The sequence below is a fragment of the Gymnodraco acuticeps genome, unplaced genomic scaffold, assembly GCF_902827175.1.
Source record: "Gymnodraco acuticeps unplaced genomic scaffold, fGymAcu1.1, whole genome shotgun sequence".
NCBI lineage: Eukaryota > Metazoa > Chordata > Actinopteri > Perciformes > Bathydraconidae > Gymnodraco > Gymnodraco acuticeps.
In genome coordinates this window covers 1,174,865-1,196,712 of record NW_022992053.1, presented here as the reverse complement: position 1 = coordinate 1,196,712, position 21,848 = coordinate 1,174,865, and the positions used below count along the sequence as shown (strand labels likewise).

Sequence of the window (21,848 nt, the reverse complement as noted above, 5' to 3'; positions counted from 1 at the left end):
AAATGGAACTTTATAATGTAAAAAAAATAAAAATCTTCCCGGAGTAGCATGCTCCTGGAGCCCGTTAGGATCTGAGGTCCAACCCCCACACACAATTAAACGTATATGGACAGAAAAAGGGGAACTATATTCGACTTCTGGACTTTGCTGAACCCCGGATGTACATAGACTGTTTGTATAAGTATAGTACAAACACATAGGTGTTGAAGTACTCATGAAGTTTTCATACTACAGTGTACAAATATTTGTTACATGTAAAAGTCCTGCTTACAAAGTCTTGAGACTTGAGTAAAAGTACAAACATACTGCTGCTCGATATCTTTACCTATAATGTGATATCATAGTTTATGTATTAGTTTCTTTATATTTTGTATTAGTTCATAATGTGAATATGTAAAGTAACTAACTATAACTACATACATAGGTAGGCTATATATGGTACAGTGTAGCTCCCCTGTGGTTTCTTAAGGGGCGTGCCAGGAAGTCCGCTGCGCGTGCCCGTGAGTCACGTCCGGATTGAGGAAGTACTAAGTTTGGGTCTCTGTTATACAGACAGATAATGACGGCTGTGTTCGAAAACGGTATGAAATGACGCTGTCACGATGCTTCTCGGTGTCCTGTGCATTCTAGTCGTCCCCCGGGGTAAGTCATGAGTTAGCTTTAACAATTTGAACTAACCCTGTGCTGGCAACATCCTGTATCCTCACTTCACCCAGGCTAACGCTAGCTAAGCAAACAGGCTCCCTCCCTTAGCTCTAATCACAGCCGTGTTTAAGGAAAGAGCTGTTAGCTAGCTATTCACTGTAAAACTACACAAGCTCTAACACTATGTCAGGGTTTCCCACACATAGACTTTACTTGGGCTGGCCGCCCAGGTATATTAACGGCCACCCAAGTATATTTCGCGACCCATTTAGTTGATCCCTCGCTCTACGCCTCCTGTACCCAGTCCCGGACTGGCCTGGCCTGTTAAGTGGCCTGCCTCACACAGGGTGACTGGCTGTCTACATGATGTGGCCTGCCTCACACAGGGTGACTGGCTGTCTACATGATGTGGCCTGCCGACATGGCCACTGTCATACAGATCATAAATCAAAGCCCTTGATTGGTCTGTGTGTCATTCAAGCTCGGGATAACCTCAGCTCAGGTGAGGTGAAGGACTCTGAGTGTTTAGATAGTTAACTTAGTCTAAGTTCTCAGTGGGTCTCAAACGGTGTGGTCACCATTTATGTAAACACATATTTCCATTTGAGAGGGTAGTGATCAGTAAACATGCATGAATAAAAAAATAAAAAAAGTTAACTAGGTGAAAAAAGGTAAGATACACTTTTAAAACTAGTCTTTGCTGCTGCCTCAAAGAGGAGCAGGGGGAGAGGGGGGAGACAGGAGAGGCTGGTTCAGGAGCACAGACACACTCACAACTATAAATGAACCAAAAATAAATAAATAAACAAGTTTTAGTGTTTTTTTCATATTGGAAATGGTATGTTATTGGTTATGGCCATGATTTTATGATTATTGAAATGTATACAGTTCTGTTTCATATAGGTGTTTCCATAGATCTAGTCTCTTTATTTCCCCCTCAAAATGCACCAGATTGATGCATTTAACTCCAAAATAAAAATCTTACCCCCCTAGAGGATTTGAGGTCCACCCCCAATCATATGCATAGGTTCCTAAATACATTTATAATTTTTTTTAAATAGTAACCCATGTCCATATGTTTATTTGTGGGTAGTACATTTAAACTATAGGGCTGTCACTATGGGCCCTGCCTGTACCTGTTCGCTCTGCCATCGCGTGAAGGGTCTGCCAACAAGCGACCAACAGAAAGGTTCATGTTGTTGCACGTCACAAAGGCACGTCACCTCACAGAGGATTTAGACGTAGTGTTTACATTGTATAACTCCACACACCTTTTCTCCTCTTACTCTCTTTCATAACTTTTTATTTAATGCATTTTAACGGCTGCAATCGTTGTTAACACAAAACCGGAAGTTAACCTCACTGTTGACATTCGGAGACTTCTTCCGGTAAAGCTTTTCAAAATAAAGCATTTAGCATCAACGTTAGCCGCAGACGAATGCTAACCGGAAATGTTTTCACAATAAAACCGTTTTAAGTTTACTGTATGTTTAAACTAAATTACGTCATTAAACATTGATTTTAATTTCTTACAATACCATGGTAATATCTGAGGTACCATGGTAATATCTGAGGTACTAAGGCATGTATCATAGTAATATCTGAGATACCATGGTAATATCTGAGATACCATGGTAATATTTGTTTGTTTTGCCCTGTTCTTCCTTGTAAAGCGACCTTGGGTCTCATGAAAGGCGCTATATAAATCCAAGCTATTATTATTATTATTATTAATATCTGAGGTACCATGGTAATATCTGAGGTACTAAGGCATGTATCATAGTAATATCTGAGATACCATGGTAATATCTGAGGTACCATGGTAATATCTGAGGTACTAAAGCATGTATCATAGTAATATCTGAGATACCATGGTAATATCTGAGGTACCATGGTAATATCTGAGGTACTGAGGAATGTATCATAGTAATATCTGAGATACCATGGTAATATCTGAGGTACCATGGTAATATCTGAGGTACTAAGGCGCTTTCACACCGGAGTACTTTTCCCGTACTTTTCCCAGAAATAGTTCCGATAGTTCTTGGGATGTTGTTGTTTTTTTCGGGAACCTTTTCACCCCTTTTTATTCCCTGCTAGAGAGCAGGTACTTTCCTGGGGAGAAAAAGGTTCCAATTTCTGATTGCTGGGCGAATTGCAAACCACGGCCCGTAAAACTCTGAAAAGTTTTTGTGAAGCCGCCATTTTATTTCCTCGCATTAGCATTAGGGTTGCCAGAAACTGACCATGATCAAAATCGATTATTCGGCAACCCTGGTGAATAATAATCGATTATTCGACCGACCCAACATTTCGATTCCAACGGCATCATTTAGAAATGTGAATTTCGGTTCCGCTTTTCGATGCCTGAGGAAATGTTTCTCGCCGCTCTCCGTTGCCTACTGTATGACTGCGGCGGGGCGGGAAATGTAGCGTTGTACCCAGGGCCGTATCCAGGATTTCCTAAATACCAAGGTCCAAACATGCTAGGGGGTTTCGGGGGTATACCCGCCGATATTTTTGGGGATTTTCATGATCTATTTAGGTGCTTTTTAAGTCTTGTGGGGGGTCACAAATTGGATAATATATTGATTTCAAACCAAGTCAGTGGGCTGCACCATAAATTAATACATAAGTATCAGTTGATTGTTACTATTAATGATCTGGACATGCAGAAGGCAAGGCAAGTTTATTTATATAGCACTTTTCTGTATGCGACAATTCAAAGTGCTTTACAAAACAAATTAAAATACTTTTTAGGAATAAATTAGGGCTGTCAAACGATTACAATTTTTAATCAGATTAATCACAGCTTAAATTAATTAATCATGATTAATCACGATTCGAACTATGTCCAAAATATGCCATTTATTTATGTATATTGTTGTGGGAATGGAAAGATAAATGAAAGAAGGCGGATATATCCATTTCACATACAGTATCTATGTTTATTATAAAAAAAATTCTGTGTGTCAAAATGAAAGACAACCCACACACCTATCAATCATCAAACCGTGGGGTCTTAATTCATTACGTGTTGATTTCTATCAACGGGGGAGTACTTCAGGAAAGTCGACAGAGGGGGGGGGGGGGTCAGCTGAACGTTGTGATCAGCTGTTTTAGCGCAGTTCTCCAGTGAAGGGGGGGGGGGGGAGTCTCCCTCCGCAGCCGGTTGGCGTAGTTTTGGCACAAGTCCGTTGTACAGACCGACGTTAACAGCAGCCCTGTCTGTGCACACGGAGACCGACTCTGTCGTCCGGTGATCTAACCGCCTTCTGGAAAAGCTTCACAAGTACGTCGGTACGCAAATGTGCTTTGTGACACAAGTGACGGTACGCATTTCAGAGAGATTACGCACATAACCTGCGTACCAGTTATGTGCACCCCTGTACTACAGCAAAAGTATTCTCCGTCGGGACTTCCTGCAACAACACCACGCCGTTATCAAAGATGTTCTATTGAGAAGACGATCACTACGTGACAAAAGTTTTCAAAACCGTGGCTACTGAAATCAATCTTACTAACTGCTGTCTGTGCAATTTACTCCGCGCGAGTTGGCAGACTTTATTTTGCTTACTTTAACATCATTTTTCATGGTGGGGCTAAGCCATTTCTTGGTATGGGTGTAGCCTACCCCAGCCATACCCTGGCGCTGCCACTGGTGGCACGTATGGGGCGGGCCATTCTGCACATGCGTTAAATGCGTTAAATATTTTAACGCAATTAATTCAAAAAATTAATTACCGCCGTTAACGCAATAATTTTGACAGCACTAGAATAAATACATTAAAAACACATTATACAATTGTACAACAGACATTACGAAGCAAAGATAATAAAAATAAACACCACAGGTAAACAATACATGTTTAAAAGGCATACTGTAGTTTGAATATGAGCATCTCAATTCAAAGCAGCGGCAAAGAGATATGTTTTTAGTCTCGATTTAAAAGCGTTTCTGCGGACGTGCATGCTTTGGGTAGTTTGTTCCAGAGTGTCGGGTCATAACAGCTAAACGCTGCCTCTCCATGTTTTGTTGTTACTCTCGGAGCCGATAGCAGACCCGTCCCAGAAGACCTGAGGCACCTTGATGGCTCGTAATTATGTAGGAGTTCAACAATATACTTTGGTCCTAAACCATGTAATGATTTAAAAACTAGCAATAGTACTTTAAAATTAATTCTTTGACTGACTGGAAGCCAATGTAGAGATTTCAGAACCGGACTGATGTGATCCACTCTGTTAGTGTTAGTGAGGACACGTGCAGCAGCGTTCTGGATCAGCTGCAGCTTTCTGATGGATTTTTTTGTCAGCCCTGTGAATACACTTTTGCAGTAGTCGAGTCTACTGAAAATAAAAGCATGGACAAGCTTTTCTAAGTCCTGTTGTGACATTAGTTTTTTAATCCTCGATATATTCTTCAGGTGATAGTAAGCAGACCTAATGACTGTTGTAATGTGACTGTTGAAGAGGCTAAAATGATCACAAAACATTGTCAACATTCACTTTCCATGTATCTCTCCTTTCCATAACCTGCAGCCTCTCTTCCATCTTCTTGAGTCTCTCTGTCTTCTTCCTGTTCATTACTCTCTCTGTCCTCTACTCTTTCTCTTTGTTCAATCTCTCCCTCGTTGTTCACTGTTTGCTCCTCCTCACTTGTCGCTCCTGCCAGTGAATTAAAAGCAATTCAGCTATTTAGTTCATTTCACTCGTTTGTTTGCATTCTTTTTTTATTTAAATCTGTTTTGTTTGATTCTCAAAAGAGAACAAAGATGTAAGCAAATTGTGTTTTATACAATTGTATGTTATTATGACATAACTGCAATAGATGTATGTTGTTTAAAATAGATAGGGTTATTAAGCCTACATTCTTCTGTGTGACTGCAGTAAGGTAAGTGATCGGAGAGCTAGAGAGAGAGAGAGAGAGAGATGAGCAGAGGAAGATGAGAAGAGAGAGAGAGAGAGAGAGAGAGAGAGAAGAGAGGAGAGAGAAGTAGATGATGTAGATAGCTATATCTATCTACGCTCTCTACTCTCTCCTCTCGATCTTCTTCTCTCTCTCTCTCTACTCTCTCTCTCTCTCTATCTCTCCTCTCTCTCTCTACTCTCTCTCGTCGTCTCTCTCTCTCTCTCTCTCTCTCTCTCTCTCTCTCTCTCTCTGTCTCTGTCTCTGTCTCTGTCTCTGTCTCTGTCTCTGTGTTGTCTTGGTCTGTGTCTGTGTCTGTGTCTCTGAAGCTGAGCTTCGACTGGCGTAATCGTTTCATTATATCTGAGTCAGTGTAAAAAGAAAACAATACAATGTTATATCTTCAATGTTTTACTCAAATTGAAATGAAAGAAAAACATTACAACGTTTGTTAAAAGTTAATCCTGACATTGGATGAATGTAATTAACTTTAGCTCTCTAGCTAGTTTATTCACGCAATTTAAACCAAAGTATAGCCTATAGCTGCAATATCAGTTCGTGTGCATGTTGTCGGACGTCCACTGACTAACGTAGAGCGTTCACACAGGATCTGCTGGTCATATGATGTCCTGATGAACAGAAACACAAGCAGCCCGCTGGACTCAGATCTCTAGATACCTCATCACTCCTCCTCTGGACTCAGATCTCTAGATACCTCATCACTCCTCCTCTGGACTCAGATCTCTAGATACTTCATCACTCCTCCTCTGGACTCAGATCTCTAGATACCTCATCACTCCTCCTCTGGACTCAGATCTCTAGATACCTCATCACTCCTCCTCTGGACTCAGATCTCTAGATACTTCATCACTCCTCCTCTGGACTCAGATCTCTAGATACCTCATCACTACTTCACTCCTCCTCTGGACTCAGATCTCTATATACCTCATCTCTCCGCTGGACTCAGATCTCTAGATACTTCATCACTCCTCCTCTGGACTCAGATCTCTAGATACCTCATCACTCCTCTGCTGGACTCAGATCTCTATATACCTCATCTCTCCGCTGGACTCAGATCTCTAGATACCTCATCACTCCTCTGGACTCAGATCTCTAGATACCTCATCACTCCTCTGGACTCAGATATCTAGATACCTCATCACTCCTCCTCTGGACTCAGATCTCTAGATACCTCATCTCTCCTCTGGACTCAGATCTCTAGATACTTCATCACTCCTCCTCTGGACTCAGATCTCTAGATACCTCATCACTCCTCCTCTGGACTCAGATCTCTATATACCTCATCTCTCCTCCTCTGGACTCAGATCTCTAGATACCTCATCTCTCCTCCGCTGGACTCAAATATCTCGATACCTCATCACTCCTCCTCTGGACTCAGATCTCTAGATACCTCATCACTCCTCCGCTGGACTCGGATCTCTAGATACCTCATCACTCCTCCTCTGGACTCAGATCTCTAGATACCTCATCACTCCTCCTCTGGACTCAGATCTCTAGATACCTCATCACTCCTCTGGACTCAGATCTCTAGATACCTCATCTCTCCTCTGGACTCAGATCTCTAGATACCTCATCTCTCCTCTGGACTCAGATCTCTAGATACCTCATCACTCCTCCTCTGGACTCAGATCTCTAGATACCTCATCTCTCCTCTGCTGGACTCAGATCTCTAGATACCTCATCACTCCTCCTCTGGACTCAGATCTCTAGATACCTCATCTCTCCTCTGGACTCAGATCTCTAGATACCTCATCTCTCCTCTGCTGGACTCAGATCTCTAGATACCTCATCACTCCTCTGCTGGACTCAGATCTCTATATACCTCATCTCTCCTCTGGACTCAGATCTCTAGATACCTCATCACTCCTCCTCTGGACCCAGATCTCTAGATACCTCATCACTCCTCCTCTGGACTCAGATCTCTAGATACCTCATCACTCCTCCTCTGGACTCAGATCTCTAGATACCTCATCACTCCTCCTCTGGACTCAGATCTCTAGATACCTCATCACTCCTCCTCTGGACCCAGATCTCTAGATACCTCATCACTCCTCCTCTGGACTCAGATCTCTAGATACCTCATCACTCCTCTGGACTCAGATCTCTAGATACCTCATCTCTCCGCTGGACTCAGATCTCTAGATACCTCATCACTCCTCCTCTGGACTCAGATCTCTAGATACCTCATCACTCCTCCTCTGGACTCAGATCTCTAGATACCTCATCACTCCTCCTCTGGACTCAGATCTCTAGATACCTCATCACTCCTCCTCTGGACCCAGATCTCTAGATACCTCATCACTCCTCCTCTGGACTCAGATCTCTAGATACCTCATCACTCCTCTGGACTCAGATCTCTAGATACCTCATCTCTCCGCTGGACTCAGATCTCTAGATACCTCATCACTCCTCTGCTGGACTCAGATCTCTAGATACCTCATCACTCCTCTGGACTCAGATCTCTAGATACCTCATCTCTCCGCTGGACTCAGATCTCTAGATACCTCATCACTCCTCCTCTGGACCCAGATCTCTAGATACCTCATCACTCCTCCTCTGGACTCAGATCTCTAGATACCTCATCACTCCTCTGGACTCAGATCTCTAGATACCTCATCACTCCTCCTCTGGACTCAGATCTCTAGATACCTCATCACTCCTCTGCTGGACTCAGATCTCTAGATACCTCATCACTCCTCCTCTGGACTCAGATCTATAGATACCTCATCACTCCTCTGCTGGACTCAGATCTCTAGATACCTCATCACTCCTCCGCTGCTCCGGTACAAGTCCGGGCTGCGGTGGTTTGTTGATACATGTCGTCTTCTTCTGTTTGCTTTAATCGAGGCTACGTAGTTAGGCAGCGCCCCATCGTCAGTAAATGGAATACTACAAAGAACCCCGTTTAGTAGGGATGGGTATCGTTAAGGTTTTAATGGTACTACTATTATCGATACCGCTTATCGATACGGTCTTTTAACGGTACTCTTATCGGTTGTTTTGGAGAAAAAAAGAAGGTAAACTAACTAAACAAATTGTGAACAAAACTAACATTGCTTTTTATTTAAATTAAATAAATAATATTTCACATCAAAAGAAACAACAATGTTTTAACAAATCGTATTAAATAATGTGATGACAGAACTGAAAACAGAATAGCTGAAACTTTAACAAAATAAATAACTCAGTCACCTCTAATCATTAACCCATGTTTGTATAATGTAGTTAACTCCGTGTGTTGCTGCTAGCATACATAACACCTGACGTGGAAACATTACTCGTGGATGGGGCTACAGAGCTGCTAGAAAGACAGTCGAACCCGGTGCATTCCTCCGTCTGAATGTGGAGCACCTTTTGCTAAATGTTTAGACAAATTGCTCGTGTTACCGCCCTTACATGCTAAACTCTTATAGAACTTTTGGTAACGAGTATTGTCCACATCGAGACGGCTATAGTTTAACCACCTCGGAGCGCGTTTTCTCCGCCATCTCCTCCGTGTGTGTGTGTTGCTGCATGTAGCAGCTGCGTGTGTGTAAACTGCCCCGCCGGTTCGGAGCTAGAGCCTGATAAGCACCGTGTTTTCCTGTTCACACCGCAGCGGAGCCGGCTCTAAGCACCGAAAACCGGTGCTTACCAAGCACCCAAACATTGTCGGTCTAGAAGGCAAGGCAAGGCAAGGCAAGTTTATTTATATAGCCCTTTTCAACACAAGGCAATTCAAAGTGCTTTACAAAAAATGAAAGAGATTAAGAAAATGGCATTTAAAATCAGTCATTAAAAAGAAAAGCTAATAAAATAAACATTAAAAGAAAAAATACATGGATAAAAGTTACAGTGCAGTCAATTAAATATTAAAAGAAAAAAAAGTACATGGATAAAAGTTACAGTGCAGTCTAAGATATGAATAGTTCAATTAAAAGCAGCGACAAAAAGAAAAGTCTTCAGCCTGGATTTAAAAGTAGTCAGAGTTGTAGCGGACCTGCAGGTTTGTCGGAGCAAGAACCGCATACGTTACGCTTACGTCGAAGGCATGGGCAGGGGCGGGATCAACCTGACCAATGTTTTACTGTTTTGTATGCTTTGTTTTATCTATTTGCCTGTACAGCACTTTGGTCTGGAGGTTTAAAGTGCTTTATAAATAAAGTTGTATTGTATTGTAATAACAGTTTATGGCGATTAAGGCAAATGAAAGTTGTAACAAGCAAAGTGACTAGAACACAACCACACACTTATTAAAACGAACACACTTTATAAAGTCAGGCAACACTAACCAGGCTTCGTGTGATTCTGTTTATTTGTACCTTACTTTGACCATCCGTTCACTTTTATTGATCATTGTGGAGAGAGGCAGATCATTTTTCCGAAATAAGGTCCCATGGAGTTCCACCGGAAAGGGAGGGATTTCGGCTCTCTATTTTGGAAAAATTATGTATTGAAGTCAATGGCGAGAGAAAAGTTATCTTTCGATCCCGTTTGAATTGAGCCATGTGATTAAAATAATTTCCAAGTCTAATTTAACAATTCAAAAACGTTTTATTTGTGTCATAATTGCAGACAAGTACTAACTCCTACAAAAAGCTCAGATCTTATGACACAATGTGCCTTTAGCTTGTATTAAGGCTGCTTCATAAAATGTTGAACATCCTCTTATCTGTTCACGTCCCTCCCCATGTGTCCCAGTGTTTTCTGAAGCCCCTCCAGCACCCCCACAGGACATCCAGGTAGATAACTGGCTGCTGAGATGGAGTCCTGACCCTGACGACGGAGATGTCACCTACACCGCTCAATACAGCAGGTGAGCTCTGATGGTGGGGGCCTTATGCAGTGTGCCAATCTACACCCTGCATGAGGAGCGATCAGTAAGATTCTTTGTTGTCTGTCATATCTGGACATATGTTAAGATTCAAAGGCTTTAATGTCATATGCACAATAGCCACAGTGCATTTGTTGGCAATGAGCATCTCAAGTCCCAGGCTCCTCCAACAGCGCAACATAAAGTAATATACATAAAAGAGGAAGTAAATGTGCAGTATAAAAGTGCAAGTGACACAATAATGCATGTAAAATGCAGGAATATTGATTATTTTTCCCTTCTGTAGAATTATACTTTTTCCACTAAATATCCATATATCTACTATTTATAGACAGATTTATTATTTGTTGTGAAACAGCTCACAGACAGTGTTTTTCTTAGTAGTTATCATGACATCATGACAGAACTAATGGTTTCTCCTGTTTCTTTTTCTCAGCTTTGACAGTTGTGTGTGGACAGATGTTCCATACTGTGTCCATATATCTTTAAATTCCTGCAATGTCAGTTCCATCAAAGCTAGGAGTGAGTACGGCTGTGTGATGCTGCGTGTGCAAGCAGAGAGGCATGGGCAGAACTCCCCATCAGTCCAAGCCTGTAGCAAACATGGTAAGAGCACCACCTACCATGTAAAGAGGGCGCTGTGGATCGCCATGATAGCATTGTTCACACTGGCTCAGTGCTGCGAATGAGATATGTTGATATTAAATGGTGGCCTATGATCTATACAATTCAAATGTTGGTTAGAGGGAAATATTTTCAGTGGACATTATAAATAACAGCAGACTTTAGCATGAAGAAATCCTTTCAATTCCCAAATACAGTAAACACTGATCTCTGTCTTGATTTTATCAACACTCAACCTGTTTATTGTGCTCTTCCAGGTCACCTCTGTACTCCGGACTTTAGTCTCACTGCGAGTCCTGGCTCCCTCACTGTACATTTGAGTAGGAACACCACTTTTCTTCGGGAACATGCCGACCATGCAAAGTACAGGGTTTACTATGGCAAGAAAGGAGAGGCCCTCCAGGTGAGGAACCTTGTCAGTTATGGCGCATTTCCACTACAGCGCGGTTTAAGCGTGCCGTGCCCGGCCCGTGTTTGGTTGCGTTTCCACTAGGCGTAGTTCCGGCTAGCGGGTACTTTTTCACAGTTTTTCTAGCTCTCCAAAATCGAGGTTCTTTCCGGGCCAACAACCAGGCTGAATATGCTAAACTAGAGAGAGAATCGCTGGCAACTACAACAACATGAACATATTTGACCGTGATGTAATTGTAATACACGTTTCTAAATGATGCCGAAGTAACAACATACTGATACCGGTTAGTAAAAACCATGAATTAATGCTTTGACAAGTCTGCAGACAGACGGCAGAGAAACACCTTTTTAAAAAGCGTGTTTTCTGAATGGAGTTCGGCTAAGCTAAAGCAGTAAATGCTCCGACCGTCCACACTCACAACAACGGCCTACAGACATAAATAAACCAGCGACTGTATTCACCATGACACAGACAGTCTGTGGTTTGTACTTGTTTAACTTTTGTCTAGTTTCTGAACAGATATGAGGAGCTGTGAGCTCTGAGTGCTAAGAGCTAACGGCTGATGTTGGTTTTGTGTTTCGCATTGAAGATGGCATCACGGCTCCGCCTACACTGCGTTACTATAGTTACTACCCCAGTTCCTAAACTGTAATGGAAACGCAGCATAAAGTGTGAGCCGTGCGAGGCCCTGCAGTGGAAATGCACCATTAGACACCTGCTTTTGCTACCTGTTTCACTTTGTAGGTCATCTAAGACTGTTTTCACACTAAGCTGGTTCATTTTCGAACTGCTGTTTAGGTGTTAACATTTTTGTGAGGATCTCCTTTTACAATAAATAAAAGGCTTAATCTCCTCTTCCTGTCGACAACAGCCAACATGAGATCAGCATTGGGAAGGACAGACTTGCTACTGTCTCTGCCATCACCTGCCTGTGTGCTGTGTTTTTAAGCCAATTTCACTATGTATGATGATTAGTGTTTGGTGGTGGCTCATAAATGCTAACCGTGTCAACAGCTCCATTGACTAATCATGATAATTAATGATTGAATACAAGGTAGACAGTTGACAGGAAAGGAAGGAAAACAGACTGAGAACAAAGGTGTGCAGCAGGTTGACATTGTGTTTCACAGTCAAGGCTTTGAATACCTAAATTATCTTTTTCGTTTGTCAAGAAATCCATCTTACTGGACAGAAGGCCAAAATGCAGAATACTTTCCAATTTATCTGGCTCAGTATTCCTCCAATTCGTATGGTTTTACTTAAGGGTAAAACAGAGGGACTGCCTCCACATGGCGACTGCTGAGCCAGAGGATAACAGCTAACAGTGCTATCAAAAGCGTATAGTGCTTGCAGTGCTAACAACAGCAACAGTGTTTACATGAGGGGGAACCGCACGCTTGCCACTACATTTATAGACATTGAGCGAACCCGCTGTTTGAGCACAGTGCAGAGCTTGCCCTAACATGTGCTCACTGCACTCAAATGTGCTAAAATGCACCACCCAAATGGACTAAGGCCGGAGTGTGGCCTAAACCCTGGAAGGAAGCAGGCTCACCTCTTGCGTCGAGTTCCCTTCAGCGAGGCATTTCTCTTCATTTTGTACAGAGTCCGGCAAACGCCATTATCATTTAATATGTTTATCAATGAAAATGAAAACAAAAATGATCATTCTATCTTGTATCGCAAATATCAGTCATAGTAGAAATAAGTCATAATAATGGCAATTATATATTTAATTACATTTGTTCATCACTAAAGGAAATATTGGCCTTGTATGTGTAAAATGCAGTGATATTATCCAAACGCTTTGCACTCTTATGCAGGATTATAAAGATGGTCCGGCCTCAGTGACCATTGATGAGCTGCAGGAGGGACAGCGGTACTGTACTAGGGTGCAGTACCTGTATTTCAAACAAACCGAGGGACTACCCACCTGTACCCAGTGTGAGCTCATCCCCGAGTCAGGTAAGGACATGGTAGTTTTTCAGCCATGCAAAGCCAGTGTTCAGGCATTAAAGAAGCACATTGGCCGCATTACTTTGGTTGGCTTCTGCAGTTTTCCAAAAAAGTTCCCCCGTTTTTATGGTTGTGCAATTTCAGATGAACATTCCTTGCCATGGAAGCTGGTATTATTTTACAGATTTTTAAATATTCCGCTGAAATGTACTCCTTTTTGAGTATCATATCACTATGTTGCCCCTTTCCCACCAAAACAGTTCCAGGGTCAGTTCAGAGCTAGTGCCCGATTAACAACCGGTTCTTCCTGTTTCCACCGCAGCAGGGCCGGCTCTCATCTGGCTACTTCGGAGGGGGCACCAGCGCTGAGCAAAGTGACTAGAGCCACACAAAACACACTTCTATAAAGCCAGTCAACACTAACCAGGCACAGTGTGATGCTGTGTGTTTTTACCTTACTTTTATTGACCATTTGTTCTCTGTTATTTCCCGTCTTGAAGATCAGCACACTGCCTCATACGATTGTTGTTTTTTTATTATATCAGCGGGTGAAGTCAGTCATCCGCTGGCAGGCTACACAAGTTAAATCATAAAGAAAAATAAGCCGGTAAAATGTGTCTGTGGAAAACGGCTAATGCCACAATATGATAACAACCATCAGTCAATATAGTCACATTAGCTTAGGTTGCTATGCTAACATCACCTGTCTTATACCAGAGACACTTTAATAACAGTGTTGTGATGCCAAACAGCGTCAATTCAGACTGACACACATTCACTTATGGGGGGGGGGGGGGATACTATGAATACTTTCCAGCGGAAGCTGCCGTGAATTAGAGGTAGACTAAACTCCAGTGGACGAGCAGCACTGCAGCGGTCGGTAAATGCTGCTGAACCACATTAATAAACAATGAACCACGGCACTCTGGAGAAAAGTACAAGGGTTGAGAAGTCGTTATTTAATTTAATCTGGCTTCGTATGATTAAAAGCAACACGATCATCGACCCGACGCAGAAATAAATCGGCAACGCAAACGGTGATGTCATGACGACGCAGCACCAGTCGTGCTCTGAGCGGTGGAAACACACCTGGGGCTAAAAAGAAGAACCGGTTCGGAACTGGAACTGGTTTGATGGTAACGAGATAGAAATGTGGCTCTGAAACAGCAGAAGCACTCAAGATATCCTCCACAACATATCTTCATCTGTGCTTGTAATTTATTGGCAATGCAACATGAAAATCTTCTTCTGTAATTTTAAAACTACTGAACTGTGTGTGTGTGTGTGTGTGTGTGTGTGTGTGTGTGTGTGTGTGTGTGTGTGTGTGTGTGTGTGTGTGGTGTGTGTGTGTGTGTTGTGTGTGTGTGTGTGTGTGTGTGTGTGTGTGTGTGTGTGTGTGTGTGTGTGTGTGTGTGTGTGTGTGTGTGTGTCAGACTCCAGACGGACAGTCACCATAGTCTCTTTGGTGCTTGTGGGCGTCCTGCTCCTTGTGTTTCCTGTGATAGCGTACTTCTTCCTCTTCCAGCGTGAGAGATTCAAACGTTGGTTGCAACCTCGATACACGTTCCGAGAACACGTAAGCACAAACACTTAAACACAACCCCTCAATCACACTGTACACACTGTTTCAGACAGCAAATATACAATGCACACACAGCAAATCAACCAGCAGCTGGCTGGCCTCTCTAATCGCAGCTCATTGAAACTGCCAGAGATGGACATCGGAGCTTTGTAAGAATTGCATTTTTCAATTAGTCAATTGGACTGAGAGCTGTTCTGTTCAGAAAACTACTCAGAAACCCCCCCACTGTCAGTTTCAGCAGGAACAGTTTGTTTGGCCGGTAAAGTTTCATGAGGCTCTAATTATCCTAAATGAGATCGTAGAAAGCCAGATTAAATTAAAGAACTACTTCTCAACCCTTATACTTTTCTCCAGAGTGCAGTGGTTAATTGTTTATTAATGTGGTTCAGCGGCATTTACCAACTGCTGCAGTGCTGCTCGTCCACCGGAGTTTAGTCTACCGTTAACTCAAGGCAGAGTCCGCTGTAAAGTATTCACTGTCTGACTGTCACACAGCAGCTGATAAATATCCCTCTAGTCTAGTCACTTTGCTCAGCACCCCTGGCCCGCCTCAGACATAAGCGCAACGTATTTTATCTATTTATATCTTGGTTCTTGACGGGCAGTCGAGTGGGGCCAGATAAGACCGGGGCCGCTGTGTTGGAAACGGAAAGAACCGGTGCTTAATCGGGCACTAGCTCCGAACTGACCCTGGAACTGCTTTGGTGGGAAAGGGGCATCACAGATCTTGAGGTGAGGGGTGAATATGGCCTCAGTGTTTTCCCTATATACAAATGGCGCCGCTGCTAATAATTTTTTTTATTAAAATAATAAGTGGCAACCCTTTTTCATTTTTGATTGTTTGTTATGTGGATTTGTAGTATTTGTGTTCAATAAAGGTGTATTTTTGCTAAATCTTGAGACATTGCCACTGTATGTACTAGGCAGGGCCGATTTTTGGCATAGATCTGGGAGGCGCTGCACTGGTAGCTCTGGGAGGGGAAAAAACATTTTTGACCGTTGGCGCTCATCCTAATTTTCGGCCTTGATGTAACAATATTCATAATTAAGTAAATGTAACACCCTTTTAACTCCGGTTACACTTTTAATTTGCCCTGTACGATGGGCGCTGTAAGTGATGAAAGTGGGGGATGTTGGCTTATCAGGCGCCATCAGCTCACAGCCAAAGTGCGAGGGAGCGAGCGAGTGAAGGAGAGAGAGAGGGTGCACCGGTAATGGCGCTGTTGTTATTAGAATCTGGTGCTAGCTGCGCTAACATCTACTTCTATAAGAAGTAGATGTTTCTACAACCAGGGTGGAGGAGAGCTCTCCTGTCAGTGAGGTAAAGGACTCTCTGAGTGTTTAGATCAGGGGTGGGCAAACTTTTTGGCTCGGGGCCACTATGAGTTTTAAAATTTGACAGTAGCAGATCGGTGAAAAAATATTTAGCTGTCCACTCCTCATTATACACTCTGCACTCATTGTCGACTTTTCTTTTCTTTGGTCCACTCATTGTTACAGATGCAGGTTCAAAGGTGAATTAGGTTCAAAGGTGAATTATTGCGTCATTACGTCATCGTTTGCGTCATGACGTAACCGTTTACGTGCTTTCTTATGACCCACACAGCGTTTTACGGCGCTGATTTTCTCCGCAACACCGCTCACAACAACATCAATATAGGACTGCGTCGGGTAGTTTTTAATTATACGAAGCCAGATTAAATTAAAGAACTACTTCTCCAACCTTGTACCTTTCTCCAGAGTGCCGTAGTGCATTGTTTATTAATGTGGTTCAGCTGCATTACCGCCCGCTGCAGTGCTGCCCGCTGCAGTGCTGCTCGTCTACCGGAGTTTATTCTCCCGTCAACTCGCGGCAGCGGCCGCTGTAAAGTTTTCATTGTCTGACTGTCACTCAAGCAGCTAATAAATATCCCCATCAGTGAATGTGTTTTAGTGCTGCTTGGCATCACAACGCTGTTATGAAAAGTTTATGAAAGTTTCTCTGGCATTCTACAGGTGATGTTAGCATAGCAACCAAAGCTAATCAGACTATCTTGACTACTTGTTGCTATCATATTGTGGCATAAGCCGTTTTCTACACGCATATTTTACCGGCGTAGTTTTCGTTATGATTTTACTTGTGATGGCCACATGTAGCCCATGTATTGATTCCATCCGATAGCTGCAATAATACAAAACAAAAGGAAAACGACTGCCTCTTCACAATGGTCAATAACAGAGAACGGATGGTTATTAAAGTAAGATAAAATAAACAGAATCACACTAAGCCTGGTTAGTGTTGCCTGACTTTATATAAGTGTTTTTTATAAGTGTGTGGTCGCGTTCTAGTCACTTAGCTCAGTGCTACTGCTTGTTACAACTTGTATTCGTCGTACTTGCCATGAACTGTTATTGCTCAGGTTAATCTCGACCCCCTCCAATGTAAGCGTGACGTATTTGGTTCTTGGATCTTGCCGGGTTGCCGAGTGGGGCCAGCTGAGAGAATAGGCCAGACTCCAGCAAAGGTCAATTGTGTCTAGAGTGCGCCATCTAGTGGGATCAACTGAAATGCCGGGTATTGCAGGAAAAAGACAAAATGAATGCGGTCTTTACTATAATTTGGACAAATTTGTACCAATATTCGGCGGGCCGGATTCAAAAGCCCAACGGGCCGTATATGGCCCGCGGGCCTTAGTTTGGCCATGCCTGGTTTAGATAGTTAATTTTAGTCTAAGTTATCTCAGTGGGTCTCAAACGTTTTGACCACAAATGATGTAAACACATATTTCCAAGGCACCCCTTTATAATTATTAGAATGAATAAAAACAGATTTGAAATCATTCCAATGTATACTATAGGACAGTAAATCAAAAATATCGTTTAAAGTTGGAGAGATACAAATTATGCATAAATAAATGTTAACTAGGTAAAATAAGATATGAATGAACGAACAAAAATAAAATAAGTTACATTTATTTGTTACTGGTTATGTTCATATACTTATTTAATTATTAAAATGTAAACCGATCTTTTTCATATGGGTGTTTTAGAGTTGTACCCCCTAGATCAGGTCTCTAGTAATTGTGTGCTCAAAGTGCACCAGATTGAAGCATTTTACTTTACCCCCGGACCCCCCTAGAGGATGTGACGTCCACCCCCCAATTCAAACATGTTGATACAATACTGAATACATTTGAAGCCATTTTGACGTATATTACTCTATGTCAATAAGTTTCTGTTTTTCTAGTGTATTTGTCTTTTGTAGAGATTTTTCATTTATTCTTTATAAAATCTCGCCTAGGGCATCAAATTGGCTAGAACCGGTCCTGGTACTAGGCCTCAAGAGCCTTTCTTGTGCTGGCAGACACATATGCCCCTTTCACACCAGCGCTTTTTCAGCTCCGGCTCGGAGCTGGAGCCTGAAAAGCGCCGGTTTTTCCTGTTCACACCGCAGCGGCGCCGGCTCTTAGCTCCGGAATCGGGTTCACTTCCAGCTCCAAAAAATGGTCAGTCTAGAGGCAAGAGCTTCGGAGCTAAGAGGTGGCGTCGCTTACGTCTCTCTTACGTCGAGGCGTGCAGGAAACTAAACCCACCTCCCCTGAACATGGGTCGACTGTCATGCCTGCCTACAAGCAGTAGTGCTTATAAACACACTTTATAAAGTCAGGCAACACTAACCAGGCTTCGTGTGATTCTGTTTATTTGTACCTTACTTTGACCATCCGTTCACTGTTATTGATCATTGTGGAGAGAGGCAGACGTTTTGTTTTGTATTATAGCAGCTATAGGATGGAATCAATACATGGGCTGCACAGGTTGTCATGTCCGACTATCACAAGTAGAATCATAATAAAAATACGCCGGTAAAATGTGCCTGTAGAAAACGGTTTATGCCACAATAGGATAGCAATAGCAAGTAGTCAGTTTAGCTTCGGTTGCTATGCTAACATCACCCATTTTATACCAGAGAAACTTTCATAACAGCGTTGTGATGCCATACAGCGTCAATTCAGACTGACACACATTCACTTAGGCTAAGGGGAACTGGGGATATGTATCAGCTGCTTGTGTGAGTCGGACAGTGAATACTTTAGAGCGGCCGCAGCAGTGTGAGCTAACCGGGAGCTAACGGAGGAGAATAAACTCCCATGGAAGAGCAGCCAGTGGTCGGTAAATGCTGCAGAAACACATTAATAAACAATGAACCACGGCACGCTGGAGAAAAGCATAAGGTTGGAGAAGTCCTTATTTAATTTAATCTGGCTTCGTGTGATTAAAAGCAACACGATCATCGACCCGACGCAGTTCCCCGTTGTTGTTGTGAGCGCCGTAACGACGTTGGGGAGCAAATCAACGATGTAAACGATGACGTCATGACGCAGCAGCACCAGTCGGGTGCTGGGCGGTGTGAACAGAGCGGGAGCAGAAAAGGGAAACCGGAGCTGAACCAGAAAAGCTCCCGCTCGGAGCTAGAAAGGGAAAAGCGCTGGTGTGAAAGCCGCAATAGAAACAAATTGGCGGGGCGCACTTTGCACGTGCACACACTAAAAAATTCCACGCGCTCCACGCTCACATTATGCTGGGCCCACGGGCCTTAGCACCGCTGCTATGACTCCATCCTAGGGGAAACACTGGGCCTGTTTACCCTCACTGATACATTTCTTAGGTTTTATGCCTTCATATGATGCCACTATCTCCACAATAACCTTGTTTTTTCTTTTCTTCTAGTTATTCGAGCCAATTCCTGAGCCCTTCCTTCCCATCCACAGCAGCACTGAGGAGCACTATGATGTCATTACTTCCATGTCCCCAGTAGAGCTCAGAGAATGAAACTGTTTCTGCACTACTCTTCCTCTAAGTGGCCTTCTTATTTTGTTATGTGGCGATTAGACCTAAACACTGAGCTGTAGGGAGACACTCTGCTTCTCCCTTAGGACAAACGTTCTGCTGGGATGGATTTAAACTCATTACAAGTGAGGATTTGATGTCAGGTTGAAATGTGATTGCTGGGTAGAGGGTATAAGGTCTAGATTGAGTAAACAAGCTCCCCACTATTACAATCCACCTTAATTCTCTCTTCAATGTGGCTTCAATGATTTTAGGGAATTACAGACATAAGGACTTATTGGCAGAATTTCTGAACCTTGGAATGAGCATCCATCTTTTTTTAAATGCCAACAGGAGAACAATGTCAAAAATTGCACCGGGACCTACAGAGAACATTTTTCTGTTAAGATCAACGATTAAACCCTTAACCCCCCCCCCATGTTGAGATAGTAATCATATATTGCTTTATAGGCATTCATTTACCACATTAAAACACTCATGGCATTACCTCAGGTTGCCTTGGTTTAACTAACCGCAACCATGGAAACGAGAAGATTTAGTCTGAAACTTTATGAAACCATTACTAACGGCTTCAGATTGGACTGAGACATGCCCATGGCTGGAAATATAACTGGCATTTAATACTAAATCAGGTATGGTGAAGATGAAATGACATAAGAACCATTGGCAAAGAGCTGTTTATTCCCTAAAGCAGAAACAATTGAGTGATCATCTTAATTCTGGAAGAATACTAAACCTTACTCTGGCCCCTCCTGGACATGAGACACAAAGGCTGCGTTTCTGTTGATTGTCTACCAGTGTACGTTTTCTGATCATGATGTTGCTTTTGTCTGATGCTCTTTCTTGGTCAGCATCAAGTACTTTCTTTACTAATCTCAGCATTGCCAAGAGTGATTTTTACTTCTTGATCATTATGTGTATGATGCTTAACTTTACTGACTCGCAATAAATGACTTAATGTAAAGCGTAGAAAGCATTGGGATCCAGTCTCATCCGGTTGGTGACGTCCTGTCCCTGTGACTTCTCTGCCTCTGCTGATCATTCACACCACACTGTCCACAGCTTTCATACTTCTAAAGGAGAAAGCTCCTGAGTACTGTCTGATTAACTGGTACACAGTTTCTGAAAGGACCCATTGTATTTACATAAAAACTTTAAGCACCAGAAACAAACGTCTAGTCCGGTCCATTGTGCTGCAGACTGCTATCAGATAACAGCAACACGTCATACCACTGACTGAAGGTAATGAGAACAAAAAGCATGGTACCATCTGTAGCTTACTTTCACAGATAATACCACATCTACTATGTTGACAAAGACTGCTACACACACTTGTTCTTTTGTTGCATATCATTCGTAATATGTATGGAATTAATCCTAGTACAAAGTAAAGATCCACCACCCAGCTGGTCGATGGAGCAATGTCCAATCAGAGCGTTCCATGATGTCAGTCACACACCCGCCTCCTCAGATAGATGTGTTGTTGGTAGAGAGTAGGGGCTTTGCATGTACTTATAAACTCTTCTTGGTTCTAGCGAATTGGCTACATATGAAATCTAAATCTTTTCACAGCACCACTGTGATTTATTAGATCTTTGTCTTGTATACAATTGTAATTTGCTTTGATTTACTTTAGATATGGTGTGGTGTGTGTCAGTGAAGTAGATTCATCCTTCGGGTATCTTGAATACTGGCTCTAGCTCTTTGTCTCTGGACTGAGGTGAATTAAGGTCGGCGCACGTGAAGCTGATGAGCAGAGGAGGAGATACAACTACAACTCCCATTATATCAGCATTGTAGCCTACAGTGATTCAAAACGACGCCGACGACGCTCTATAAATAAAGAAATGTGTAACTCAGAATTTAAAGGGAAAAACACAAAAGCATTGTACACAATTAAAACCAATGAATGTCGTGTAATTAACAAGGACAAACTGATATATTTTAGTTGAGTACATGCAGATATCACTGTAAAATCAATCAACAGTGACGAGATTACTCACGGCTGTATGAAGCCAGAGCTGCGTAGGTTACCTAGCAACCACATTACTATGAAAACGCA

At 42.6% G+C, this 21,848-nt stretch overlaps 1 protein-coding gene across 3 annotated transcripts; it reads left to right on the top strand.

Annotated features, from left to right (window-relative positions):
* Nucleotides 1-483: 483 nt before the first annotated feature.
* Nucleotides 484-20,783, top strand: ifngr2 (interferon gamma receptor 2). Of its 3 annotated transcripts, XM_034202063.1 has the most exons (7): nucleotides 484-642; nucleotides 10,253-10,367; nucleotides 10,822-10,991; nucleotides 11,267-11,412; nucleotides 13,245-13,386; nucleotides 14,811-14,953; nucleotides 19,667-20,783. In XM_034202063.1, exons 1-7 carry the CDS (start codon nucleotides 603-605, stop codon nucleotides 19,766-19,768), a joined length of 858 nt encoding a protein of 285 aa, XP_034057954.1. In that variant the 5' UTR covers nucleotides 484-602; the 3' UTR covers nucleotides 19,769-20,783. The 3 variants fall into 3 exon arrangements, with proteins under 3 accessions (XP_034057954.1, XP_034057956.1, XP_034057955.1); XM_034202064.1 differs by lacking the exon at nucleotides 14,811-14,953 and having other exon boundaries at nucleotides 485-642; XM_034202065.1 differs by lacking the exons at nucleotides 13,245-13,386; nucleotides 14,811-14,953.
* The last annotated feature ends 1,065 nt before the right edge of the window (nucleotides 20,784-21,848 follow it).